The sequence below is a fragment of the Heteronotia binoei genome, chromosome 10 (genome assembly GCF_032191835.1).
Source record: "Heteronotia binoei isolate CCM8104 ecotype False Entrance Well chromosome 10, APGP_CSIRO_Hbin_v1, whole genome shotgun sequence".
Lineage (NCBI taxonomy): Eukaryota > Metazoa > Chordata > Lepidosauria > Squamata > Gekkonidae > Heteronotia > Heteronotia binoei.
Genome location: NC_083232.1, coordinates 46,204,991 through 46,229,198, shown reverse-complemented (window position 1 = coordinate 46,229,198; position 24,208 = coordinate 46,204,991). Strand labels below are relative to the sequence as shown.

Genomic DNA, 24,208 nt, shown 5'->3' with positions numbered 1-24,208 from the left:
ATTGAAGTTTCTGTACACTTCTCAAAAGCATCCCTACATAGAGTGCACACTGCTTTTACAGTAAAAGTAATATAATCTAGATGCAACCCAGGCATGCACTACAGTGGCCAGATCTTTTCTGTCTAGGAAAAGGCACACATGGTTAACTAGTCAAAGCTGGTAAAAGGCACTCCTGGCCACAACTGCCACCTGCTTTATTCAGCAGTAGGCCTGAGTCCAAGAACACTGGCAGATTATAGACCTGTTCCTTCAAGGGGCCCATCTCAAATCTCCAGATCTTACCCAGCAGTTTCATGTAGATGCTAAAGAGCATAAGAGACAATACAGAAGCAGCAGACCCTTAGCACTGCTTCCTGAAACTTACCATCTTGCTAGAATTGGAACCACCACACAATGGTGCCCAGCAGTCCAGACAGGCAGTTCAAAAGGATATCATGATCAATAGTACAAAAAGCTCGAGAGGTCCAGGAGAATCAACAGAATTCATTCACCCCCTCTGTTCATCTCCCAGTGCAAGTTATCCATCAGGTTAGCATTTCAATCCCATAATCAGGCCTGAACAAAGATTTGAAGGAATCTAAACATCCAGGAGTTGTCCAGCCACCCCCCATTCAATCACCTTGCTCATGAACAGAACATATGAGACTATGCTTAAGCAGCTATACTTTAATCCTTCTGTGGCTGCAACCTCTTGCCTCTCATTTCTATCCAGTTTTCAAAACACTTAAATTACTTTTTCCATGATTTAGTTGTATTCCCTCCAAAAAGGGAAGGAGGTGTATCGTGATGTATGGGTAGTACTCTGCATATAGCAGTTCAAATGTAGAAGGAAATATTGGATTTATACCCTGCCCTTCACTCTGAATCTCAGAGTCATAAAGCGGCCTACAATCTCCTTTACCCTCCTCCCTCACAACAGACACCCTGTGAGGTAGGTGGGGCTGAGAGAGCTCTCCCAGAAGCTGCCCTTTCAAGGACAGCTCTGTGAGAGCCATGCCTGGTCCAAAGTCATTCTAGCAGCTGCAAGTAGAGGAGTGGGGGAATCAAGACCAGTTCTCCCAGATACAAGTCCATGCACTTAACCACTACACCAAACTGGATCTTTTCCCATGATTTTGTGGTATCTTCCCCAAAAGGGAAAGAGATTCATGGTGATGTATGGGTAGTACTCTGCACATAGCAGTTCAAATGTACACACATACATTGTTTGATATATTTCCAATTATACAAATGTTTGCTTAGCATCATTAAATATACACAAATTCTTCATACAGTTCCAGCCCTCTCCACGTCCACCACAAAAAAACATACACAGAGACCCATTTTCCCATACAGTACAAAAACCTAGAACTGTTGTGGATGAAACATTCTACTAATCTGCTGAAGGTTCAGAAAAACCGTTAAGGACTGTTAAAAGTCCATGTACTCCAAGGGATAATGCAGTGTGTCTTCAAAGTGTTAGAACGTAAATTATTAAATCCTGGCTCCTATCCCCAGTTCTAGTATTCATAGGTTTTAAAACAGATGGTTCAGTATGTACTACCTATGGCTTTCAAGGACACTGAAGCAATTGTCTGTATATGCATAGCAGATAAGAAAAAAAAAAAAGGCCCACAGAGAATTGTGAATCTTAAAAGATAGATTTCCAAAGTCAAAGGTTCAAGAACTGCAATCCAGTTGTTAGTATGGTTCCATAAAAGTTATTTCAAATCACATGCCAATTTCTCTAGGCAGATTTTATGCAGATTTTTGTCTGGGATTTTTCAAAGCAGTTAACACAGTAATCCTAAATGCTGAAATTTAACACTGTAAATTGTAAATGCTTGCTTCTAGTAAAGTACAAGAAATCCATACCTTCAGCATTATGGTACCAAAATGATGAATTGTTATCTAAAACATACCAATGGAGGCCAAGGATCCATTTAGCCCCTAAGGTTCCTCCAGCCCAGACCGTGTGTTCCCAAGATCACTTTCTCCAGAATGTACTTCCAAATCAGCCAAGATACAATGCATAGTAAGCTCCCCCATGTGAACAGCAGAACTGTCAAGTTTCACTTTGTGTGCATCTCAAGCAAACAGAACTGAGAAGATGAAGTGAATAAGAAATCTGGCTCCACCTGTACAGCTATTAATCTGGGGTGGATGAGTTCTAGTTCTGTTCCTGTGTTTTGGAATAGCTGAACAGCTTAAGAGGAAAGCTATGTTAAACTCTCTGAAGTCTGGAGAAGTGGAGAGTAAAAGAACCCTTTGCCCATGTATCAATTTGTATAAGAGTGAATCACTGAATAGAACTAAATTACTGGCTTTTCAACACAGGCTCAAATAAATTAAAATGGCCTAGTAGTTTAAAGTTACTTGCTGATGAGTAACTAAAAGTATTGTTTACTAACTGGCAGCAGAATTCTTTACTTTTACCTTTGGGGAAAAAATCTGGGAACTTGTAAAATTCACTACCAATGGTATAATACAAGTATAAGCAGCACCATTCTGAGATGCAGCAAATATTTTTGCCTAAATTAAAGGTGCAAAAACATATAAACACAGATTGCAAAACTATATTATTGCCAATATAGGCAGTCTCTGTATCGTGCCTTGTCTCTCCCCTGCTTTTGTCTGTGTCTACACGCATAGATGGCTTCAAGAGGGCATTGGATAAACCTATGGAGCAGAGGTTCACCAATGGCTATTAGCCACAGGGTATAGATGGAACTCTCTGTCTGAGGCAAGAAATACTCTGTATTCTTGGTGTTGGGGGGGGGGGGGCAACAGTGGGATGGCTTCTAGTGTCCTGGCCCACTAGTGGACCTCCTGATGGCATTTGGGGTTTTTTGGCCACTGCGTGACAAGAGTGTTGGACTGGATGGGCCACTGGCGTGATCCAACATGGCTTCTCTTACGTTGGTTAGTACAAAAGGTGATTTCATTACCAAGCAAACTTATTTCCCACTCAATTTGCTGGTTAAGCCTGGGCCTTTTTACAAGTTTCTAACTACCTGTTTGAAAAGATGACTAAAAAATTCTCCAAACAAAATTCAGAATTTTTGAAACAATCTTAAAAGCTAAAAGTTGCATAAGAAATAGAAAAGCTCTTAGGGTAATGTTATACTCTGTAATACCTTTATTCTGCCTTCATGGAAGGAAAAAAAAGCCAGAATATAAACCCCTATAGCTTCTACCATCATTTTTTCCAGCTTCACACCTCTGTGAAAGTGAATATGTCTACTCTCACAGTGTAGGGGACACTACCGTAGACAAGGAGATACTCCTACAGGGAGGCTAAAGCAGGGAAGGCCAACCTGTTTTTGTTTTTTTGAAAGAGCTTTTTCATGCCTTTAAGTTGCCACTCACCTGCAGAGCATTAAGTATTGCCTCTGGGGAGCAGGAAGGAAAGCTCTTATAAACTGGAAAGAAGTAGGTTCTTATCCCCTTCATCCTACCAAGCCATTATTATGCCACAAATAACTAAAATAGTTATAAAATAGTTAAGTGAGCTTTAGCTTGTGAAAGTTTATGCCATTAATTTATTTTTCTTTAAAGTGCCTCAGGACTCTTTGCTGTTTAAAAAGTGAAAACAGGGGGAAAGTAGATGAAGTCTATTTTGCAAGCTAATCAGTTTTCTGTTTGCTTGTGAATACTGTTATATGCCAGGCTTTCAAAGGACACAAATATGGTTTGCTACATAATCAAGACCCCTCGGAAGGCTCAGACTCAATAATAAAGCTGATGCCACATAGCAGATAGGCTTGTTTTACCTTACAGTAATGCTGAGTCATGGCCAAATGAATGGGTCTCCCAAATGAAGCAGATAGGGACATGAGACAGCAATCAAATATCTAATCCTGACTCTCCCCGCTCAGGTGTGAATTTAAATTTTTAAAAAATCCACAAGGGGAGGCCACCAAAGCATTGTGACGATTTTCCTACAACCTGGAGAAAGCCTCCAGAAAAACACAAAAGAGAATTGCTGAAATGTTCAAAGAAAAAAAATGAGAGGTCACAATGCGAGAGGGGAGGGACGGACGGAAGGAACGAAAATGGGACTTCCTTCCCTTCCTTCCCATTGTCTTGCTGTTTCTCCAAAAGTCAGAGGCAAATAATAGCCGAATAGAGATGCACAGAGAGTTACCAGTCTTTTTGGAGAAAGAAACTGAATGTCAGTTCCCTGGATAGATCTCTAGTGTGTTTGGAACAGCTCCAGCGGAGGTGCAGAGCCCATATGAAGGTTTGCGTAGAAACTACAAATAAGTAACAATTCTGTAAACATATTTGCTACACCTTAAATAAGATGGCAGGACTTCCAAGCACCAAATACAATTGCTTTAAAGACCATATCTGGGCCATGGGTTGCTAATGGGTTGGCCATTCTTTGAAGTACAAAAAGTACTTTATTTAGTTTCAAAACAAAATACCGCTGAGTAAAAAGTGCCAAATTAGACACTCAAGATCAGGGTGGCCAAACTGTGACTCAGGAACCACTTGTGGCTCTTTCAAACATATTGTGCGGCTCTCAAAGCCCCCATCACTCCATCAGCCAACTTGGAGAAGGCATTTGTCTCTTTAAATCACTTCTCCAAGCAAGCCAGCCCATAGCTTGGAAAATGCATTTGAATTTAAGTTGTTTTCTTTCCACCTCTCCCTCCTGCCCCCATATATTTGCCTTCCTTCTTTCCTTCCCTTTTTTCATGCCTTGCAGCTCTCAGACATCTGACGTTCATGTCTTGTGGCTCTCAAACATTTGACATTTATTCTAGGTGGCTCTTACGTTAAGCAAGTTTGGCCATCCCTACTCTGGATTATGTCACCTGACGAGAAGCACAGAACAAAGCGACCTTCGACTATTTTGAAAATGTAGTTTTTTACATAGTGGCTTCACTTTAGTAAATCTTACCTGCCTACTTGTCCGTTAAAACAGGAGCTTAATACTGATTTTCAAATTGTTGGAAATTTTAATTTACCACTGAAAAACAAGTACACTTAAATCCTTATGTATGATTTTTGCATATATACAATTTTAAACCAGTGTATACAAAAACAACATCAATTTATAATTTCTTCCCTCCAGAAAAATTACAAATCACTACAAACAACTGTTTAGTTTCAAAATTTCCAATAGAGGGATTAATAGTCTTCAGAAATCCTTCCTCCAATAAACAAAGTTCATACTGCTGTCCAAAACAGGTTGTGAAATTCTTTCCAATGGAGGGACCAGGAAATCCTTACAGCCTTCATAAGATGTCCCCTTTAGATTTCAAGATGTTTCAGTTATCAGGCTGTTAAAACAGGTTCTGCTGTAAGCTGTGAACTTTGGGTGTGTGTAAGAAGTTATTGAAGTCGGGTTCCATTTTAACTTATTGTTTTTCAGTGGTATTCTATCTGCTTGTCTTCATGCTGAAACTCCTTCTTCTGTGGTAGATTTTAATTTGGCTTTCACTGGCTCATTTCAGTGCTGTATTGCTATGACTTAACTACTGTAAAGACAATGGATTAGTAGTTCAAGATCTATCTTACTAAAAAGGCAGTCAAAACATAACTTGAATAATTCTTTCAATTCACAATGCATATAGTATTCTCACATAATTTTTATTTAGGACTCAGGCAAGCTGGGTGGGCACCAATTAAAAGCAGGAAAGAACAAATTCTTTCCAGCTACCAAGGATCAAAATTCTTAAAAGCAAAGCTTTCAGGCTTTACACACAGAAATATAGGTTTATCTTCACCTTAGGATACGCTACAGCAGATCAGAAACTACTAAAGGGTCTAGAAAGTTAAGTTACTTGAGTTTGCATTGGCTAGGGTCCACCTAGCATATAGGAAAAGTACAAAAGAATCTACATGCATTGCTAGAAGGTATGGAAAATGGATACTGTACTGCATGTTTCCTAGTTTCAATCACCAAAAGACATTCACAAAATCCCTCACAGATTCTACCTACTGCAACCACTTCCCCCATGAGCAACTGAGAATGGTCTAAGACAGGCGTTCCCAACCTTATTGGGCCTTTGGGGACTTCTGGAAGCTTTAAGATCAGGAGTAGGTGCCACAGGGAGAAATCACAAAATAGCTACAACGTTGGGAGGATGCAAGCCTAGCATCCTCATTCTAGACACCAAGTTTGCGATTACTAGGCTAATGCATTATCCTCTACTTCAAAGTTGCACTTAGTCAACAGGTTGGAAATCAACTAAACATTCCACTAATGGAACCATTTGCCCATGAAATTTTTCTGCTGTTGAACTCCCACAACAACCTAGTCATTTCAGCAAGATACAGAAATCAGTTAAAATGCTCCCCCCACCACCACCACATACACACACACTTGTGTTATGCAGAGAGTGTCACATGCAGTCTGGCTCCAACCCATTATCTCAAGATGCTGAGCTCCCACAATGGCATTTCATGAAATGCCATTTCAAGCAGGTGGCCTGAAAAGACAACCCAAATTACCTACTTGTCAGTAGACACTCAAACCTTTCAGTTGTCCTTGTGTTTATCTTCACACATGAGTGCTGCAAGTACTCAGTCAGCTGGACTGGGAGAAAGAACCCAGGAGAGAGTTGCTAGGAAAGTATTTTTTGCCTTTCCTAAACTGCCTAAACTACTAGGGAGCATTAACTGAGGTTGCTTTGTGGGAGGACAGAGTTTGAGGGTCAGTGGGTGCTTGTAGCCTGCAGGAGAGTGATGTTTTTGTCTAGGCTTGTTTGGTTTTTATCTGATCTACTGCTGACTGAGCAAGGACTATTGGCCTAGGGCTGATTGTAGGACCAACACTCTGCTATTACTCCTGAGAGGCAGAGGCAATGGACCTCTGAATTGTAAGGCTCCTCTTATGCAGAGGTGCAAACCTTTGGTGCAAGCCAAAAGGCAGGAGTCAAAGTGCTCTTGAGCTTGTGGCTATTAGCCTGAGGTTCAGGACTGAGGACCCTCTAGATACCTATAAAGCACTTTTGAAGGTAGAAAGCCAGCAGGGGCTACCCAATTCTGTGGCCTGAACAATGTCTGAGATCTTTGAATGATTCAATTAAATGTGGAAGGTAAATGCAGTCCCCTGTGCAAGGACCAGCCGTTTCTGACACTGGGGTGATGTCTCATCATCACATTTTCACAGCAAACTTTTTTACGGGGTGGTTTGATATTGCCTTCCCCAGTCATCTACACTTTACTCCCAGCAAGCTGGGAACTCATTTTACTGACCTCGGAGGGATGGAAGGCTGAGTCAACCTTGAGCCAGCTACCTGAACCCAGGAAGTACTAATCCCATTATATAGCACTTTCAACTTTTTGTATTGGGAAGGGCAGAAAATCGCAACTGCCAGAGAATAGCTGGGTGTCTACTGTTTACCCACTCACTGGTTCAAGAAGCCTTAGGAGAAAGGAAGGATCAGGAAAATACGGATCCCTGACCAAAAGAATTAGTGCAACCAAAATGCTAGCAGTGGGAGAAAATAAAAAAGCTAATACAATATAAAAAGAAGAAATGAGAAAAACAAAGATGAATTAGAAAGAAGTTTGTTTAGAAAGATTACAATGCAAGCGACCCCATGCAATCATGCCCCCTCAAAATGCTTATGTACCGCCGACCCATCTAGAATAAGTTAGCTGTTAAGTATCCAAGTTTGGCTTTTCAAGCCTACCTGAGTAGATTTATCCTTCATGCATGAAGGATAATGTATGTGGGGATCTCGAGGCCACTGTCCTGTGAGGTAAGGTCCTGTTATTGTGTCCAAAGAAGAAGTTCGTCTTATGGTGCTAGAGGTTCTGATCTGCTGGGCTTTGGGCCGGTCCACTGAAAAAGAAAACATTTTATATGTACCACTGTTAATATGTTGGTGTCATGAATAGTTCAGCTGTACACATCAGTTTTCAGTGTGGCACCTTACTCAAACTTCATCCTAATTCCTTGAACAAGAGGTAAATAAGAACTATGACCTATTCAGTTAGTAGAAGGGACAGGTACATCTACATAAACTCAGGCATGGACAAGGGTAAATTAAGCCAAGAGCATTTGCATTATGCAGCTGAATTTGGCTTGAATCAGACACAATGCTATGTGGAAGGAAACCTGCCCCCTCTCACATGATTCTTCTTCTCTCTCACAAGCAAATCAGTAATTTTCTGGTTTACAGCAAACCAGTTTGCTATTTCAGATTTAATTGCAAAGTTTTGTTTGTACTTGCTCTACAAATCTATGGCTATGATTTAGCATTATATATGAACCAAGACACCAACTTTCAATTACACCTCACCTCCATGTTTCTCTTTTACTACCATTCATATAAGAATCTGTATTTGTATACAGTTTTCTTGATATTATGTATATTGATAACTTCAAGGGAGCTACGCATCATCCCAGGTAATCATGCATTGTAGTTTACATCCTAACAAATTGTTGTTAATTTGCAAAGCCAGTTTTTTAATCAGGTGGCCACAGTAAAACTGTTGCCTGAAACCTTGAAGAGGTGCTGCCAGTCTATGGAGTAGATGAAACTTACCAAGATGGACTAAGATATTATCATAGATTGTCTACCACCAAATGGACCTTTGAGAAATACTATCCCAAATACTATTCAATCAGTAAAAATCACTGATGGGTCCAAGCCACAGCTCAAAGATGTTACTGTGAAAAGAAAAACAAACCACAACTGTCCTCTGAAGAAGAATGGACTTGAGCAAAACCAGTGCCTTAGCCAGCAGTGGGCACTGGGGACAGTGCCCCCTATCAAATCTGCAGGATCACTGAAAGGGAAGACGGGGGGCGGGGGGTTTGCTACAGGTTCTGTATGGGCACTGCACTCAGTGCCTCCCCTGCTGGTTACAGCCCTGTGCAAAACCCTCCAGTAAAAACTAAGTTTCTAAAAGCTCCATCAAACAAGGAATGGGAAGGAGGGGATTAACCCCACCCAATTAAACGTTTCCATCTCATTAAGCAACAAAGGGGAAAAGGAACTATCCTAGACAATATAGGGAGGAAGAAGTTACTCCCTTCCCAAGGTCTACTCTTCAGTCAGCTTGACCTACCTAATTCCACACCAGTATTTAGATCAAATCTGAATTGAGCAATGCAACATGGAGGATTTAGTACCTCACACAAGCAGTAACACTTATCCAGCATCAATTCCCATCATCTTCACCCTCACACACATCCAGTTTCCTTCCTTCCCATAATTGGTTGGAGGGAATCAAAACTGAACACTACATAAGTCTTCACAGACTCAAGTCATAAACTTTAGTTACCTGCTCAGCATTATGACTGCTCTTCAGAAGTTGAAAACAGTGTTTCAGCTACTGAGTTCTCATATTCTTATGGTTATCTCTCCCAAATTCCTTTTGCAGTGAAAACTGGTTCAGAGAAACTAGATTGTACGAAACAGTTCCATTATGTTATTCAACAGAGTTTTTCTACACTGGCAATGGTGTAGCCCTGTACAAAATGCTTCACAAAGTTACTTGGATAAATTATTATGGACCATGGTCTATACTAGGGATGGGCAGAAACCAAACCACAAAGCGAAATTTATTAATTTTTTTGCCCTGTTCATGGTTCGCGAACCAAAGATTATGATAGCCTGTCCTACAGGAAGGGTGGGCTAAAAACTGAATGAATAAACAAATAAATAAATAAATAGGTCTTCAGTCACAAACTTCCACAAACTTTTAAAGCAGTTCATGGCAGTTTGTGGACAGAGCAGAAAGCAGTGGCTTGAGTCCCTTTAAACCACTGCTTTGTTTCTCACAAGAGCTGCAAAAAAAACAGCTGAGCAGCAGAGAGCAGCCTACTCCCTGCCACTTAGCTGTTTCAGGCTGTCTTGTGTAGTTCCTTTAAAGTCTAAAGAGAGTGCACAAGAAAGCCTGAAAAACAGTTGATTGGTGGAAGTGTCTGCTCCCATTGGCTCGTTTCAGGCGGCCTCATACAGTCCCTTTAAACTTTAAAATTGTATTTTCTTCAAGAGGACTTTTCTACACAGGCAATAGGGTTGCCCTGTATGAAATGCTTCACAAAGTTACCTGGATAAATTATTAGGGACTGTGAGTTCCTTTAAACTTTAAAGGGGCTGAACAAGACAGCCTGAAACAGCTGAGCTGCCTACACTGTTTTCTGGGCTTTCTGCAAACCCTGTTTAAAGGAACTATTGTTCCTTTCAACAGGGTTTGGGGGCCACGAACCATATACCTGCTCGGTCTGCAATGAACCAACACATACCACACTTTTCCAGTTCATGTCCATCCTTAGTCTGTACTACTGTGTATAGTTTGCTGTAATTTGGATCCTACAATGTAATTTTGCATAATTTAATATATCATGTAAACACTTATGCTTTGTTTCAGTTCTGTTTTTTAGACACACTCAAATCTTATTTCATTGTTTACTGATTGCCCCATCTTGTTGACTGTATTAAATCATTCTGGGTAATCCACCTTGAATCCCAATAAGAAAGGGGAATTATACTGTAAATAAGTTAAATAATTTTTTCTTCAGTACTCCTTCTTATTAAGTCCCCTGTGCGGAATTAATTCTTATTACCTCTGTAACAGTTGTCCCAATCCCTGACATATTCAAACAATTACTCTGAAACCTGCAGTACTTTGCTTTTCTATTAGTCATGCATTACCTCAACACCTACAGTACCTATAGGGGGAGAACTGGGAGTATCAATGTTTTTCTGTATTTAGATGGAATGTCAAAGTGTTAGTTTTAAACAAAGTTTTGAAATTTGGCATTTGCTCTTGAAGTCATGATTCCTATGTATTACTGAAATAAACAAGAGATTATTCCAGACAGTAGTGGAGTTGTGTAACCTGCAATAGTACCTTTTAGACACAGCAAACAAAACTAGGAAAGATTCAAACTATTGAGTAACTGTTTGTAAAGAAAGAATGACATGACCTCTTGACTGCTAATGAATGCTTGGGTTACAGCCCAAATCAGAATATTCAAGAATATTTATACTTCTAAAATAATACAAATAGTCTGGCTTAACTGTTTGCTAAATTCTTCTACCACTACACAAATTTTAATTTAGAACTACTTGCTGGAGGAGGGGGAGCAGTAATTTATAGCACACATACAGAAAGCTTGAAATTTGGAGAAAGAAACCCCCATGGTACACAGAAATCAAACCTTTGTTTCTTAGCTTGGCTCTTCTGCCCTCATACTCCCCTGCCATAATCAGAAAGGGATTCTGCTAACCTCAGAAAGGTTCACCCCATCATGATTTTTAGAGATGAGGCAGCTATTCATGTTGTGGAAATACATAATGCAACCTTCATATTGAATTAGTGCCTCTTAAGAGAAGGAGCCCTGAAGATATATTTATCTTAATAACAATAGCTTTACTGAGCAACTAACAATCCACTGGGCATATTTCTAGGTTAACCCCAAGGCATTCTACTTTATTTTTATTTCCAGTTCTGCGACTCTTCAAAAATAAAGCTTAGCTTTTTGCTGTGGTGATGAATAAAGCTTAGCTTTTCGATGAACACTAGGTCTACTACTATATTTATAAACAACACTTTTGTGATAACATTAAATTACAAGTAGGGTTGCCAATCCCCAGTTGAGGGCAGGATTTCAGGGCCCTCCCCCTACTTCAGGGTTATCAGAAATCAGGGGGAGGGGTTGAATGTCCACTGGGCACTCCATAGAATATAATGAAGAATTGATCCAGGGGTATCTGGGGCTCTAGAGGGGGTGTTTTTTGAGATAGGCACCAAATTTTCAGCTTACCATCTGATGCATCTCCTAAAAGAGTTTCAAAAAGATTGGACCAGGGGTCCAATTCTATGAACTCCAAAAGAAGGTGCCCCTTCCTCCATTATTTCCAGTGCAGGGAAGGCATTTTAAAGAAGCACAGTCCCTTTAAATGTGATGGTCAGAACTCCCTTTGGAGTTTAATCGGGCTTGCCACAACATTGCTCCTGGCTCCACTCCAAGTCCCCAGATATTTTGTGAGTTGAACCTGGCAACCCTAACTACAAGAAACTATAAAAATAGTTATGATTCATTTTTATTTATGTATTCTATTTCTAGTCTGCTCTCCCCCACTATCATGGGACTCAAAGCAGATTCAACATATAATAAAGTTTAAAATACAATTAAAACCATATCACAAATGAAGGTATGTTCTATTAATCAGATGGCATATATAGCAACATTATCTCTGTCCTAGGGAACAAAAAAGGGGGGGGGAGAAGAGGCATCAAAATAGGAATTCACCCATATGCTTGGTGGTACATCTCTGTTTTACAGGTCCTGAGAAATTGAATTAAGTATTGCAGGGCCTGGATCTTGGTTGGAAGTGCATTCCACCAAATTGGTAGCTCTAGTTGGGGCCAGGTGACTATTCCTTGGCCCCAGGGTCATAAGAGTGTTGCTATTTGAAGAGCATAGTTCTCTTTGTGAGGTATGCCAGGAAGGGTGGTCCGAAGATACATTGATCCCAGACTGTGAATGGTTTTAAAGGGCAAAACCAGTATCTTGAACTTAATCCAGTATTCAATCTGGAGCCAGTGCACCTGGTGGAGCACTGGTTGAATATGGGTTCTAATAGGGGTTTCCTATTTTAAAGTACACTTTAAAATACATAAACTACACTACATAACTTTATCAACAGTGCGGACTCTTATCTGGGAGAACCAGGTTTGATTCGCCACTCCTCCACTTGCACCTGTTGGAATGGCCTTGGGTCAGCCATAGCTCTCACTGAGCTTGTCCTTGAAAGGGCAGCTGCTGTGAGAGCTCTCTCAGCCCCACTCAGCTCACAGGGTGTCTGTTGTGGGGGGAGAAGATATAGGAGATTGTAAGCCGCTCTGAGTCTCTGATTCAGAGAGAAGAGCGGGGTATAAATCTGCAGTCTTCTTCTATTCTGTGGTAGCAGGAATTAGAAAATATGGTAACTAAAATATAAAGAGACTAATAATATTCAGTGACATCAAGTCTCTCTCGGCTTGACTTCGCGAACAAAGATTTAAGAAGGGCGCAGTAGTCCACGACTGCTGCAGGCTCGCTGGTGGCTGACAAAACCAATGCGGGACAGGCAGATCCTGCCACAGTGGCTGCAGGGAAAAGTCTGATTTGGGGTTGGTGCTGTACCAGTGCGATTCTTCCTCAATCTCCTTTTGTCCTAAAGACCAACTATGCGTGCGTTCTCAAAGGAAGAGACAGCCTGGTGGATGGTGTGCCTCCATGCTTTGCGGCTAGGTCAGACCACTGGTGATGGTTGATGCAACAGGTGCCAAGGGATTTCTTCAAGGAGTCCTTGTACCTCTTCTTTGGTGCCCCTCTATTTCGATGGCCGGTGGAAAGTTCGCCATACAGATCAATCTTGGGAAGGCGGTGGTTTTCCATCCTAGAAATATGCCCTGCCCAGCGCAGCTGCGTCTTCAACAGCAGTGCCTCGATGCTTGTAACCTCCGCCCTCTTGAGGACTTCAGTGTTGGTCACAAAGTCACTCCAGTGGATGTTGAGGATGGTGCGAAGGCAGCGCTGATGAAAGCGCTCAAGGAGTCGCAGGTGATGACGGTATAAAACCCACGATTCGGAACCGTAGATGAGGGTTGTCATCACAACCGCTTTGTAAACACTGATCTTTGTGCCTTTTTTCAGATGCTTGTTGCTCCACACTCTTTTGTGCAGTCGGCCAAATGCACGGTTTGCCTTTGCCAGCCTGTTGTCAATCTCCTTGTCGATCTTGGCATCTGAGGAGATGATGCACCCCAGGTAGCTGAACTGCTGGACTGTCTTCAGAACTGATTCACCCACAGTGATGCAGGGAGGGTGATAATCTTCCTGGGGTGCAGGCTGGTGGAGAACTTCTGTCTTCTTCAGACTAACTTCTAGGCCGAATAGCTTGGCAGCCTCTGCAAAGCAGGACGTCATATGCTGCAGAGCTGATACCGAGTGGGAGACGAGTGCAGCATAATCAGCAAACAGTAGCTCTCGGATAAGTTTTTCCATTGTCTTGGAGTGAGCCTTTAGTCGCCTCAGGTTGAACAGGCTGCCATCGGTGCGATAGCGGATGTAGGCACCATCGTCATCATCTAGATCTACTGTGGCTCTTTGAAGCATCATGCTAAAGAAGATCGTAAAGAGACTTGGCGCGAGAACACAGCCTTGCTTTACACCTGTGCCTATTGGGAAGGGCTCCGAGAGGTCGTTGCAGTGTCTGACTTGGCCTCGCTGGTCTTCATGTAGCTGGATGATCATGCTGAGGAACCTTGGGGGACATCCTAAACATTCCAAGATTTGCCACAGGCCTTTCCTGCTAACGGTATCGAAAGCTTTGGTAAGGTCGACAAAAGTCACATATAGACCCTTGTTCGGTTCCCTGCATTTCTCTTGGAGCTGCCTGAGAACAAATACCATGTCGGTGGTGCTGCTGTTAGCTCTGAAGCCGCACTGGCTCTCTGGGAGGAGTTCTTCAGCAATGGTGGACACCAGTCTGTTCAGGAGTATTCTAGCAAGGATTTTGCCTGCAATGGAGAGCAGGGTTATCCCCCGGTAGTTGGAGCAGTCTGACTTTTCTCCTTTGTTCTTGTGTAGAGTGATGATGATTGCATCGCGAAAGTCCTGTGGTAGTTTGCCTTGTTCCCAGCAGGTGACAAGTACTTTGTGAAGTGTGCTATGTTAGTACTGTGCCCCCATGCTTCCAGATCTCTGGTGGGATTCCATCAACTCCCGCTGCCTTGCCACTTTTCAGTTGCTTGATGGCTTTAACAATCTCTTCTAGGGTGGGGATCTCATCCAACTCTGTTTTCACTGGTTGAAGTGGGGTGAGGTGGATTGCTGAATCTTGAACTACGCGGTTGGCACTGAAGAGAACCTGAAAATACTCCGACCACCGGTTCAGTATGGATGCCTTGTCTGTGAGGAGCACTTAGCCATCTGCACTACGCAAGGGACTCTGAGCCTGATATGATGGGCCAGATGCTGCCTTCAGGGCTTCGTAGAACCCTCTTAAATCACCAGTGTCTGCACACAGCTGGGTTCTCTCTGCAAGCTTGGTCCACCCCACTCGTTCTGAATGTCTCGAAGCTTGCGCTGGAGGTTACTACATGCAGCACGAAAGATTGCTTTTTTCCCGGGACAGAAGGGCTGAGCAAGATGTGCTTGGTAGGCAGATCTCTTTTTCGCTAGTAATTCTTGGATCTCTTGATTGTTCGTCAAACCAGTCCTTGTTCTTCCTTGTGGAGAACCCGAGGACTTCTTCAGAGATCAACAGGATGGTAGTTTTTAGGTGTTCCCAGAGTGCTTCTGGAGAAGGGTCTGTGGGGCAACTGGGGTCCTCAATTCTTGACTGGAGTTTTGCCTGGAAGGCAGCTTTAACTTTGGCTGACTGAAGGCTGCCAACCTGAAGCTTCCTCCGAGGGATACCTCCTCTCCTGGGTGTGGGTTTAAAGTGAAGATGGAGATTGCAGCGTACAAGACGATGATCAGTATGACGTTCCGCACTGGGCATTACTCGGGTGTGTAAGACATCTCGAAGGTCTCTCTGGCGCACCAGAATGTAGTCGATAAGGTGCCAGTGCTTGGACCGTGGGTGCATCCAGGTTGTCTTCAGGCTGTTCTTCTGCTGAAAGATAGTGTTGGTGATGGTGAGCTGGTGCTCCGTGCAGAATTCTAGCAGGAGGCGCCCGTTATCATTGCAGTTGCCAATGCCGTGTTTGCCAAGTACTCCTTTCCAGGCTTCCGAGTCTTTACCTACTCTGGCATTGAAGTCGCCAAGGATGATCACCTTGTCCTCTGTAGGGGTCTTCCGTACGAGGTTGCATAGATCAGCATAGAACTTGTTCTTTTCTGCAGGATCTGCTTGAAGGGTTGGGGCATACACACTGAAGAGTGTCACATGCTGCTTGTTTTGAAGTGGGAGGCGCATGGACATGATGTGATCTGAGTGACCTGTTGGCAGGTTTTCGAGTTTGGAGGCAATGGAGTTCCTGACCATGAAGCCAACGCCAGAAAGGCAGCTCTCAGCCTTTGACTTACCCGACCAGTAGAGGGTATAGCCAGCACCATGTTCTTGAAGACTACCTTCCTCAGGGAAACGGACCTCACTGAGAGCTGCTATGTCAATATTCAACCTGAGAAGTTCGTGGGCAACTAGAGCAGAGCATCGTTCAGGGCGACCACTGTCTACTGTGTCAAGCATGGTTCTGATGTTCCAACACGCAAGCTTTAGTCTTTGCACACTTTGTGAGGCAGGTGCATGCCTTTTCTTTGTTGTTATTTTTTGACCGCAAGTAAGGATGCCTGTTGACCGCGGCTAGCCAACTGGGGTGGGGGAGACGAGCTTTGTTTAGGCCACCTTTTCTAGGCCCCTCTCCATGTGGAGCAAGCAGTGCTGTCCCTAGATAAGGCTGCTTGGTCGTTCAGGGTGCTGCTGAAAAATGCTTTCATCTCTGGGTCAGCATCAGGCGACCAATACCCTGAACCGCCTACATGCAGGATCGGTACTGCGGCTTCCAGTGGCATCTTCCACCTGCCGTTTCACCCCTTGCCCATCGCTGCAGGACTTGGTGTGTTGTGGGTTGTGGATGTGGATATGCCCTTCAGGCCTGCGCAGAGGAATTTTTAGGTGAAGCACAGTGTGCGCGGTACTGGCTCCACCCTTTCATCTTGGGGTCATCTGCCATGGCCCAGTAAGCCGGGACGCTGGCAGCGAGTCCTCCAGGTGGCAGGTGTTACATTAACGAGCTCTATCTGCCCGGGTTTGATGTTAGAGTTTTCCTTCTCTTGGCTGGCGAGGTTGGTGAGCCCAGCCTGCCCATCCAGTTATACCGCCGGACATTCGGTCGCACCATGACGTGGCAAACTCTGTGAGAAACGGGGGGGACTAGCGGGAAGGTGTTGCCAGGGATGCAGTAATGCAGGAGAGGCCACTGCAGGAGAGGTCACTGCCAGGCATAGCCGGACAGTGACCACGCGGCGTTCACTACACCAGGAAAGGCGAGGCTATGTATTGCGCATACACTTTCCTTGGGGGGGCAGAATACCCAAGAGGGAGCCCACACCTCCCCCCCCCCCAACATCAAGTAACAACTGACCTATAGAAATCCCTCATGGTAAATTGAGGTAGCTTGCCACCCTCCTCTACATAACGCTGGTCTTCCTTGGCTGTCTCTCATTCATGTACTAAACATGAAGGCTGGAAAATCTGTTTGGCTTATACATTTTTTGGGATGGGATCCTAGATCCAAACTAAAGCTTTCAAGTTAGCCAACAATGACCTTACATATAAAATCTAACACTTTAAAGTACATAAACTACACTACACACTTTATCAACAGTTAACACAAAGTAGCACAAAATAGTGTTGTTTTTTAAGTCTTTTAGTCTTCGCTCAGACGTAAGTTATAACTCTACCCAAAGGTACCAGATGAAGCTATGTCAGCCCATACACAGTACCATATTTTTGCTGCAAAAGAAAAAAAATTACAAACAACAACATGGTAAACAAGAATACATTATTTGGGTTTAGAAACAGACACAATAATACCAAAACTCATCACCAAGTTTACCATCAAATTTACTGCATAAATCAACTGCATGGGCCAAATGGAAATGTTTTAATTTAAGTTCCATCCTAAATTACACCTCTCTAAGACCTATAGTACTGTTTACTTAGGATGGTATTTCCAGCAGACTGTCTAATGCTCTTCTAACAATATACTAGACTAGAGATATTAAGGCCTGGGGGAGAAACACAGGAAAATACAGTGTTGGAAAGAGTAAGAGCCCTCTCCATAAACATATGATCACTAAAGGAAAATGCCACTGCTAATACCATTCCATTACTTCTGCCAGTACAATTTCTGCATGGGGATCAGAGATCCCTTTTTAAAGAAACAATGGACCTGAATATGGCACATCTATGGTATTCAACAAAAGTCAATAAATGTCATGAGTGGATCAAAGTTAACAGTCTGAGAACACAATATTAAAATATTTTATTTTACATAGTCCACAAAAGCTATTTTAACTCATTATGTAAAGTTAAACGGCTGAGGTTATAAGTTGCAACCATCACAAAGTATTGCCATTAGACTTGGATCACTCATGCCTTCTTAAATTCTAATCCTGATAGTAGCATAAGAAGATTTGTGTGCATGATGACATGTTTCTACTGCAGTGTTCAGGGTCAACTGAATTGCATACCAGTGGCTAAAACAACCTTCTGTCCCAGTTAACTAAAGTCAAGGGGGGAGCCACATCGATAACCAAGCAGCAAAAAAATTCAGAATGCAGGTAAGAGTTTCTGTCCCACACTTCTCAAAAAAAAAAATTAATGTGCCACAAATTACTAACCAGACTGGTGTATATATTATGGGGCTTCCCCATCCCATCCATTCAGACAGCAGTTCTCTGACACCCATCAAAGACCAAACTTACCTAGACTGCAGACACAAAGTGAAACAAAGGTTTTGTAGCCTAGTTATACTTGGGGATTTGCAAGACTAAATTAGACAGAATCCTAGTTTGGATCCCACAGTGGATTTCCAAAGACAGGTGGGGGGATATTTTTCACCAATTACCCCTCTTAGTGCAGGCCTTCAAGCCGCCCTCCCCCACAGCTGTTCCTGGGAGTCCTTCAGGAGCAGCATTTGGGGTTGCAGGAGGAGGAGAAAGATTAAAATGTCATGTTCCAGGGATGGAAATCTCTGCAGTCTGTGGAAACCCCATGTGGGATCCATCTCATTTAATCTTATTCTGAGACCATTGTTTACAAATAGGGACAAGAACCGGCTTTTACCAAAGTACACAGACCATCTCCAAAGGACATCTCAGAAATTTTGTTTCACAATGTTTTTCTACTCTGAGTCTGGGTGAACACAGATACTATCATAGGTGAAATGACATAGTTAAGATCTAAGTTTTCATTGCATACTTATGACTTATTGCATTGGTCAACGCCTTTTCACATTAAAGAACATGTATCATGTCAGTCATATTCCAAGTGGCATGCCCAATGAGAAATGGGGAGGGGAGGAAAGAGGGGAGAAATTCTAGGCCTCAGAGAATATACTCAAAAGGCACCACAGTTGTTAGGTGAAACCTTTGTAAGAGGTATTTTCTTATCAATATCTTGTTACAGTCCTGTAAGTAAACAATGCATCTTCATCTATTACAAATGACAGGATGCAGTATCCCCAATACCAAATTATATGCAGATTACTACATTTAATATTTTATATAATGAGTATAGTTGTCTCATTACAAACAAGATTTAGGAATAAACCTTTTACAAATTTGTTTTCTAGATTTGAATCTATCTTCATATAAAACTGGAAAAAATGTGGGCAAATATGCAGGATGTTTTCTTACAAAGCAAGTGCAATGCTATTAGGGGCAGCATGCATTGCTCCCAACAAAAAACAACAATATTTGCTCAACTAGAATGTTAATGCAGTAGCACCCAAATTACCAATACATAAATTATGACCATCTCTTATAGAGCTTTCTGTACTGAGCTCATCCACTTCTCAAAGTCAATAATGGCATGTATATTCGTCTATAAAGACAAAGTTGGAAATGGCATCTGTAGTATAAAATAACCTGGAATGTTCAAAATCTACTTGCAAAATATTCATGCATAAAGCAGAACATGCAATGGCTTCTGCTTTTTAAAATGAAAGGGGGGGTGAATTCCATAAACATACTGAATTTATACAGGAAGATGCAAGCAGGTTTTTTGAGGGGAAAGCTGTCCTATAAATTTAAAACATAAAGCTTTCCCAGCTTGATGGCATTTGAAATCGGAACAAGTATTCATCTTAAAACAAACGTTTCAGGGTATTGTTAAGATGCCAGAGAGAAAAAAGATAATGGGAGAAAAACACACACACTGAGAAAGCTGTTTTCATTCATGCAGTAATGATGTCAGTGTCTGCAGTGGCAGCTGCCTGGACCTGTAGACGCTTCAAATCCATTGCAATCCTGTAGATTTCTTTTAAAATCCTCTGGCAGCTCTTTAACTATCAAAGCTGTTCAAGTGAGACTGCTCAGAAAAGATGTAAGACATACCTAACATTTCAGAAAAAAATAAGTATATCCAAATCATACAGCATCTTCAGCACAGACTGAACAACGCACTTCACTAGTATAGTCAAACCCATGCACTGCAGTAAAAATACTAATGCAAATAGAAAGCAATATCACACTTTAAGTGTGACTTTAAAATGTTCTGAAATACAACAATTTGAATACCACACCTTTGGCAGCTGCTAAAATAATCACACACTCAAATATTTATTAAAGCAATTGAAGCCAGATTTGTTGTCTCTCACAGAAAGTTTTCAAAGTGCCACTCTGGGTTCTCTGCAGATATCTCATAATATAGGCTGACCTTTCAATTTTAATACACTGGGCAAACGCTATAACAACTGATGCACGATCAAGTCAGAATTGGTCATGCAGAGTGAAAGCTGGTGTACAAGGCTCAGGTTTCTAAGCTTTACTTTTCCTACTTGCACAATTAAATGATACTGTTGTTGTCTAGTGAATATTCTGTAAAAAGGAGTTACTGAGTATAACAGCAATTGTTTTAATTTCATCTGTTCCAGATTTGCAGAGTGAGGTCCACTATCTTGGCAGCCAATTTATAACAAGTTTTTTAGTGTCTCATAACTGCATCATGCTCCGAATATTGCTACAACAGCTTAAAGTGGAGAGAACTGAATTACTGCACTAAATTTGTTCTAACAAACTGTTAAATCATACAGAAAGGCAACAAACAACATCTCATCTTTTTAAAAGAGTTAATATTCTTCTAAGATGCTTTAAATGGAAAAGTTACGCGTTCTAAAAAAGTATACGGTATTTTCCCTAAATAAATCTCCCCCTTGCTGCTAGCTTGACATGCAAACTATACTACAACATTTGTATGAATGTTAAATCGAATACTTTATTTAAAAACAAATTAGCAAAATATACTTTTTGCCTAACTTCAGCACAGACCAGTCAGAGATACACATTAATCTAGAAGGTAAATCACTTTCTAGGCCTAAGAATGTAGATTCAAATGATGGTTAAAATTAAAAGCTATTTCCATTAGAATGTCCTGTTTTTAAAACAATCAATATCACAGGCCTGTTGCATACTTTGAATGCAAGGAAGAAATTTATTTTTTTCCAGTAAACATCTGTCAGTTTCACACACTTGAAGCACTGTTTTGGAGAAATATAAACAGTTCTGTACTATTCTAGTTACGTACCTCCTCAATCAACTGCAAGGATTTAAAGGTATTGTCTTTAATACTAAATTGAAAGGAGTATACAATTTCTATCTGAAGTTTAGCAAGACTGAAAAGCTGAAAGATCCAGGACACCCGAAAGCTACAACAAATAAGTAGTGGGTTCAGTTAAATTCATAGAACTGCTGAGATCAGAAAGAAGGAAGAGTGAAGGACTAAAATGGCCACACACACTTTAGAAAATTCAAGTTATTAGCTAAAATTAAAATGCAGTTCCTGTGAGCTTTTCACTTTTCAGAATATATCCTGAGAATTTTGATTTTTAGTGCCTCCTGATCTTATTGTCACAGAATTCAACAAAAAATATTAAAGAAAAAACCAAGCCTTAAATGTTTATTTTTAGCTCTGCAAGAGTGGCTGTATTTAAGGAGGAGGGGATTGTTAAGGTTTTATGGAGCAATGCCCTAGATGCTAATATGGTTTGTGCAGTTTGAGAAATATTACCTGTAGCTGCACCATCCTGAGAATATTAGCATTGGAACCAGTGGTTGGGCTGTATGCACTTGTTTAAACCAATTTTTTATCCCTTCCTGTTGTGCAGGTAGGAGGATACAAGGGCACTTCTATAGACATTTGTTATCTTAAGTTGTTATTTACAGGGAAGCATCCTATGGGCTGGGGCAACATGTTTTATCTCTGCATGCTGGCATTCTTAAGGGCACACATTGTGAGACTTAAGAATCCATCATTTTAGACTTTCTTTTCAATAAGGTCCTAAACTTTAACTGACATGACATGAATCACCAAAAAGGATAAAGTGTCTATACAGGAATGATTATTGTTTTATGAGATACAGGGCTGCAAGCAAAAGTATTTGGTACATGGGTGGGGGGAGGGGGGGAGAATAAGATTTAGCATCTCTGAGAGAATTTAAAGCATAACCTTCTATCAAGATGCCCAAGATCACATCCTTGCATTGTGCAACAGTTCATCTAAGTTTCTCTCCTCCACATTCGCATTCATTAACATGGATTACAGCTCTCTCTCTGGCTGCACGGTGAAGAAGTTTTAACTTCTCCTCTTCAGCCACCCAGGCTGCAAATACTACGGAAGAACGGGTGAAGGGCATAAAGGGACATCCCAACATTGGGGCTGCACCCGGGGCAGAACTGTGGTGCTGACTTCTGAGTAGGCAAGACAGGACCCGTCGTGCATCCTAAGGCAAACTTCAGCTCTTCCAGAAGAAAGATCTTTAGCCTTTATGTTGGTTTTGGGGAGTGCCTGGTGTCCTTTCCTTGCCAGGGATGTGTGAGAGTGTGAGGCTCTAACCCTCAATCTCCGAAACTGAGGGGGCAAGAACTCCATCCTCTCCAATTGCGGGGGTCTCTACAGACCTTGTGGGGGCAGAAAAATGTGACCGGAAGGGCCCCTGGCGTGCCATTACCTCTATAAATGGGCGAGCTGGGGCTCCTTCTCTCAGGTGAGATGCTCCTCCGCCTGCCGTTACTGCTGCTGCAGCTGTCGGGCGAGTGTCTCTGCCTCCCCTTGACCCGCCCGGCCTCCGTGGGAGAGGCGGTGGCGGCGGCCCCCAGGGCCAGAGGCGGGGTAGAGCTGGGCGGGGGCGGGCTGCCGCCGTTGCCGCCCCCTCCTCGGCCCCCTCCCGGGCCCGTGTTGCTGCCGACCGAGGCTGAGGCGGCCGGCGAGCGGGTCGGGCTGTGCTGGTTGCCCCTCAGAAGCTGGTAAGGGACGGTCGCGCGGATGGGCTGGAGCAGCCGGCTAGTCCCAGCGCTGCCGCCGGGGGCGCCGCCGCTTCCTATTCCTCCTCCGCCTCCGCCACCAACAGCCCCGGCCCCGTTACTACTGACGGGGGCTCCGGAGGCGCCGCCGCTGGTGGGGGAGGCGGTAGCGCCGCGGCGCATCCTCGGTGGGGGCTGGTGGTGAGGAGGGGTCTGCGAGGAGGAGCTGGACATGGCGGGCGGCGGCGGCGGCTGGAAGGCGAGAAAGAAACAAGGACGGCTTCCCTCAGGCGCTCACACGCCCCCTGGCAAAAAAGGGGACGGGGCCGAACGAGGCGAGCTCCGGAGCGTTCCGCGCTGCGGTTACCGCCGGGCTGCGGCCATCGCTGCCCGCCCCGGCAGCTCAGCTCTTCGCGGCTTACATTGTCCATACAACGCAGCTGCCGAGGGGGAGTGATGGAGGGAGCGCTTCTGCCTGGCGGCTCACGCGATGGGGGCGCTTCCGCACCTGCGGCGCCGCTTCTACCACTACCGACACCTCCTGCTCCTCCGCCGCCCTCCCTCCGAATGGCACTCCGCTAGCTCCACCACCCCGTTGGTGGCGGGCGAGGGGCGTCAGGCCTTACGCCCATTGGACGCTTAGCCTCCGTTAGCTCGAGTCTGATTGGCTACCAACCGCGGAGGGACGGTGGCTCTATCCAATCATCTGTTTCCACTTACCTGGAGGAGGAGAAGGAAGAGGTGGTAGTTACAGCTACGGAGAGGGGAGGTCGAAGGTAGCAAAGTGGAAGTTATCCCTTTAGGATGAATGACGCCTTCCTAAGCTAATATTGCTGAGAACTCGTGAGAAGGGGCAATTCTGACAGCTCTTTTAATTCTGCATTTTACACTCTGCTGGATTTTTAGGCGAGTAATCAGCCAAACAGGCAGTGTGAATTTAACAGAATTCAACACGGTTTTGAGTAAACGTTTAACTTGTTGACTTTATCAGTACACCAAGTTCAGTTTTAACAAATTAACAAAAGTACTTATAAAACAGCATATGGTGGATAGCTTTGCTTTCACAAAGGAGAGAATGATGCTTCCATACTTTTTTAGTCTAAGGGGTTTTTTTAAATGCACTTACTGCTTTTAATCATTTAAAACAATTACACTGTCAAATCAGATTTATTCAGTCTAATAGCAGCCCTTACTATTTTGCATTTGTAAGCATAAATGTTCATCACATGCATTCTTTGGACAATTCCTGTTTGTTCCCCACTTTCCTCATTGATAACGAGCCAGTAAACT

General features: G+C 42.9%; 1 protein-coding gene across 3 annotated transcripts in view; it reads right to left on the bottom strand.

Moving 5' to 3' along the window:
• The window catches only part of GLCCI1 (glucocorticoid induced 1), a 54,650-nt gene extending 31,150 nt beyond the window's left edge, over positions 1-23,500 (bottom strand). The window contains exons 1-2 of one of the 3 annotated variants that reach the window (XM_060248566.1): positions 22,627-23,500; positions 7,632-7,783 (exon numbers count right to left, since the gene is read on the bottom strand). In XM_060248566.1, the coding sequence (XP_060104549.1) occupies positions 7,632-7,783; positions 22,627-23,152 (678 nt within the window). In that variant the 5' untranslated portion in view covers positions 23,153-23,500. The remainder of the gene's footprint in view (positions 1-7,631; positions 7,784-22,626) is intronic. The other 2 variants (XM_060248565.1, XM_060248564.1) reach the window with 2 other exon arrangements.
• Positions 23,501-24,208: the final 708 nt, after the last annotated feature.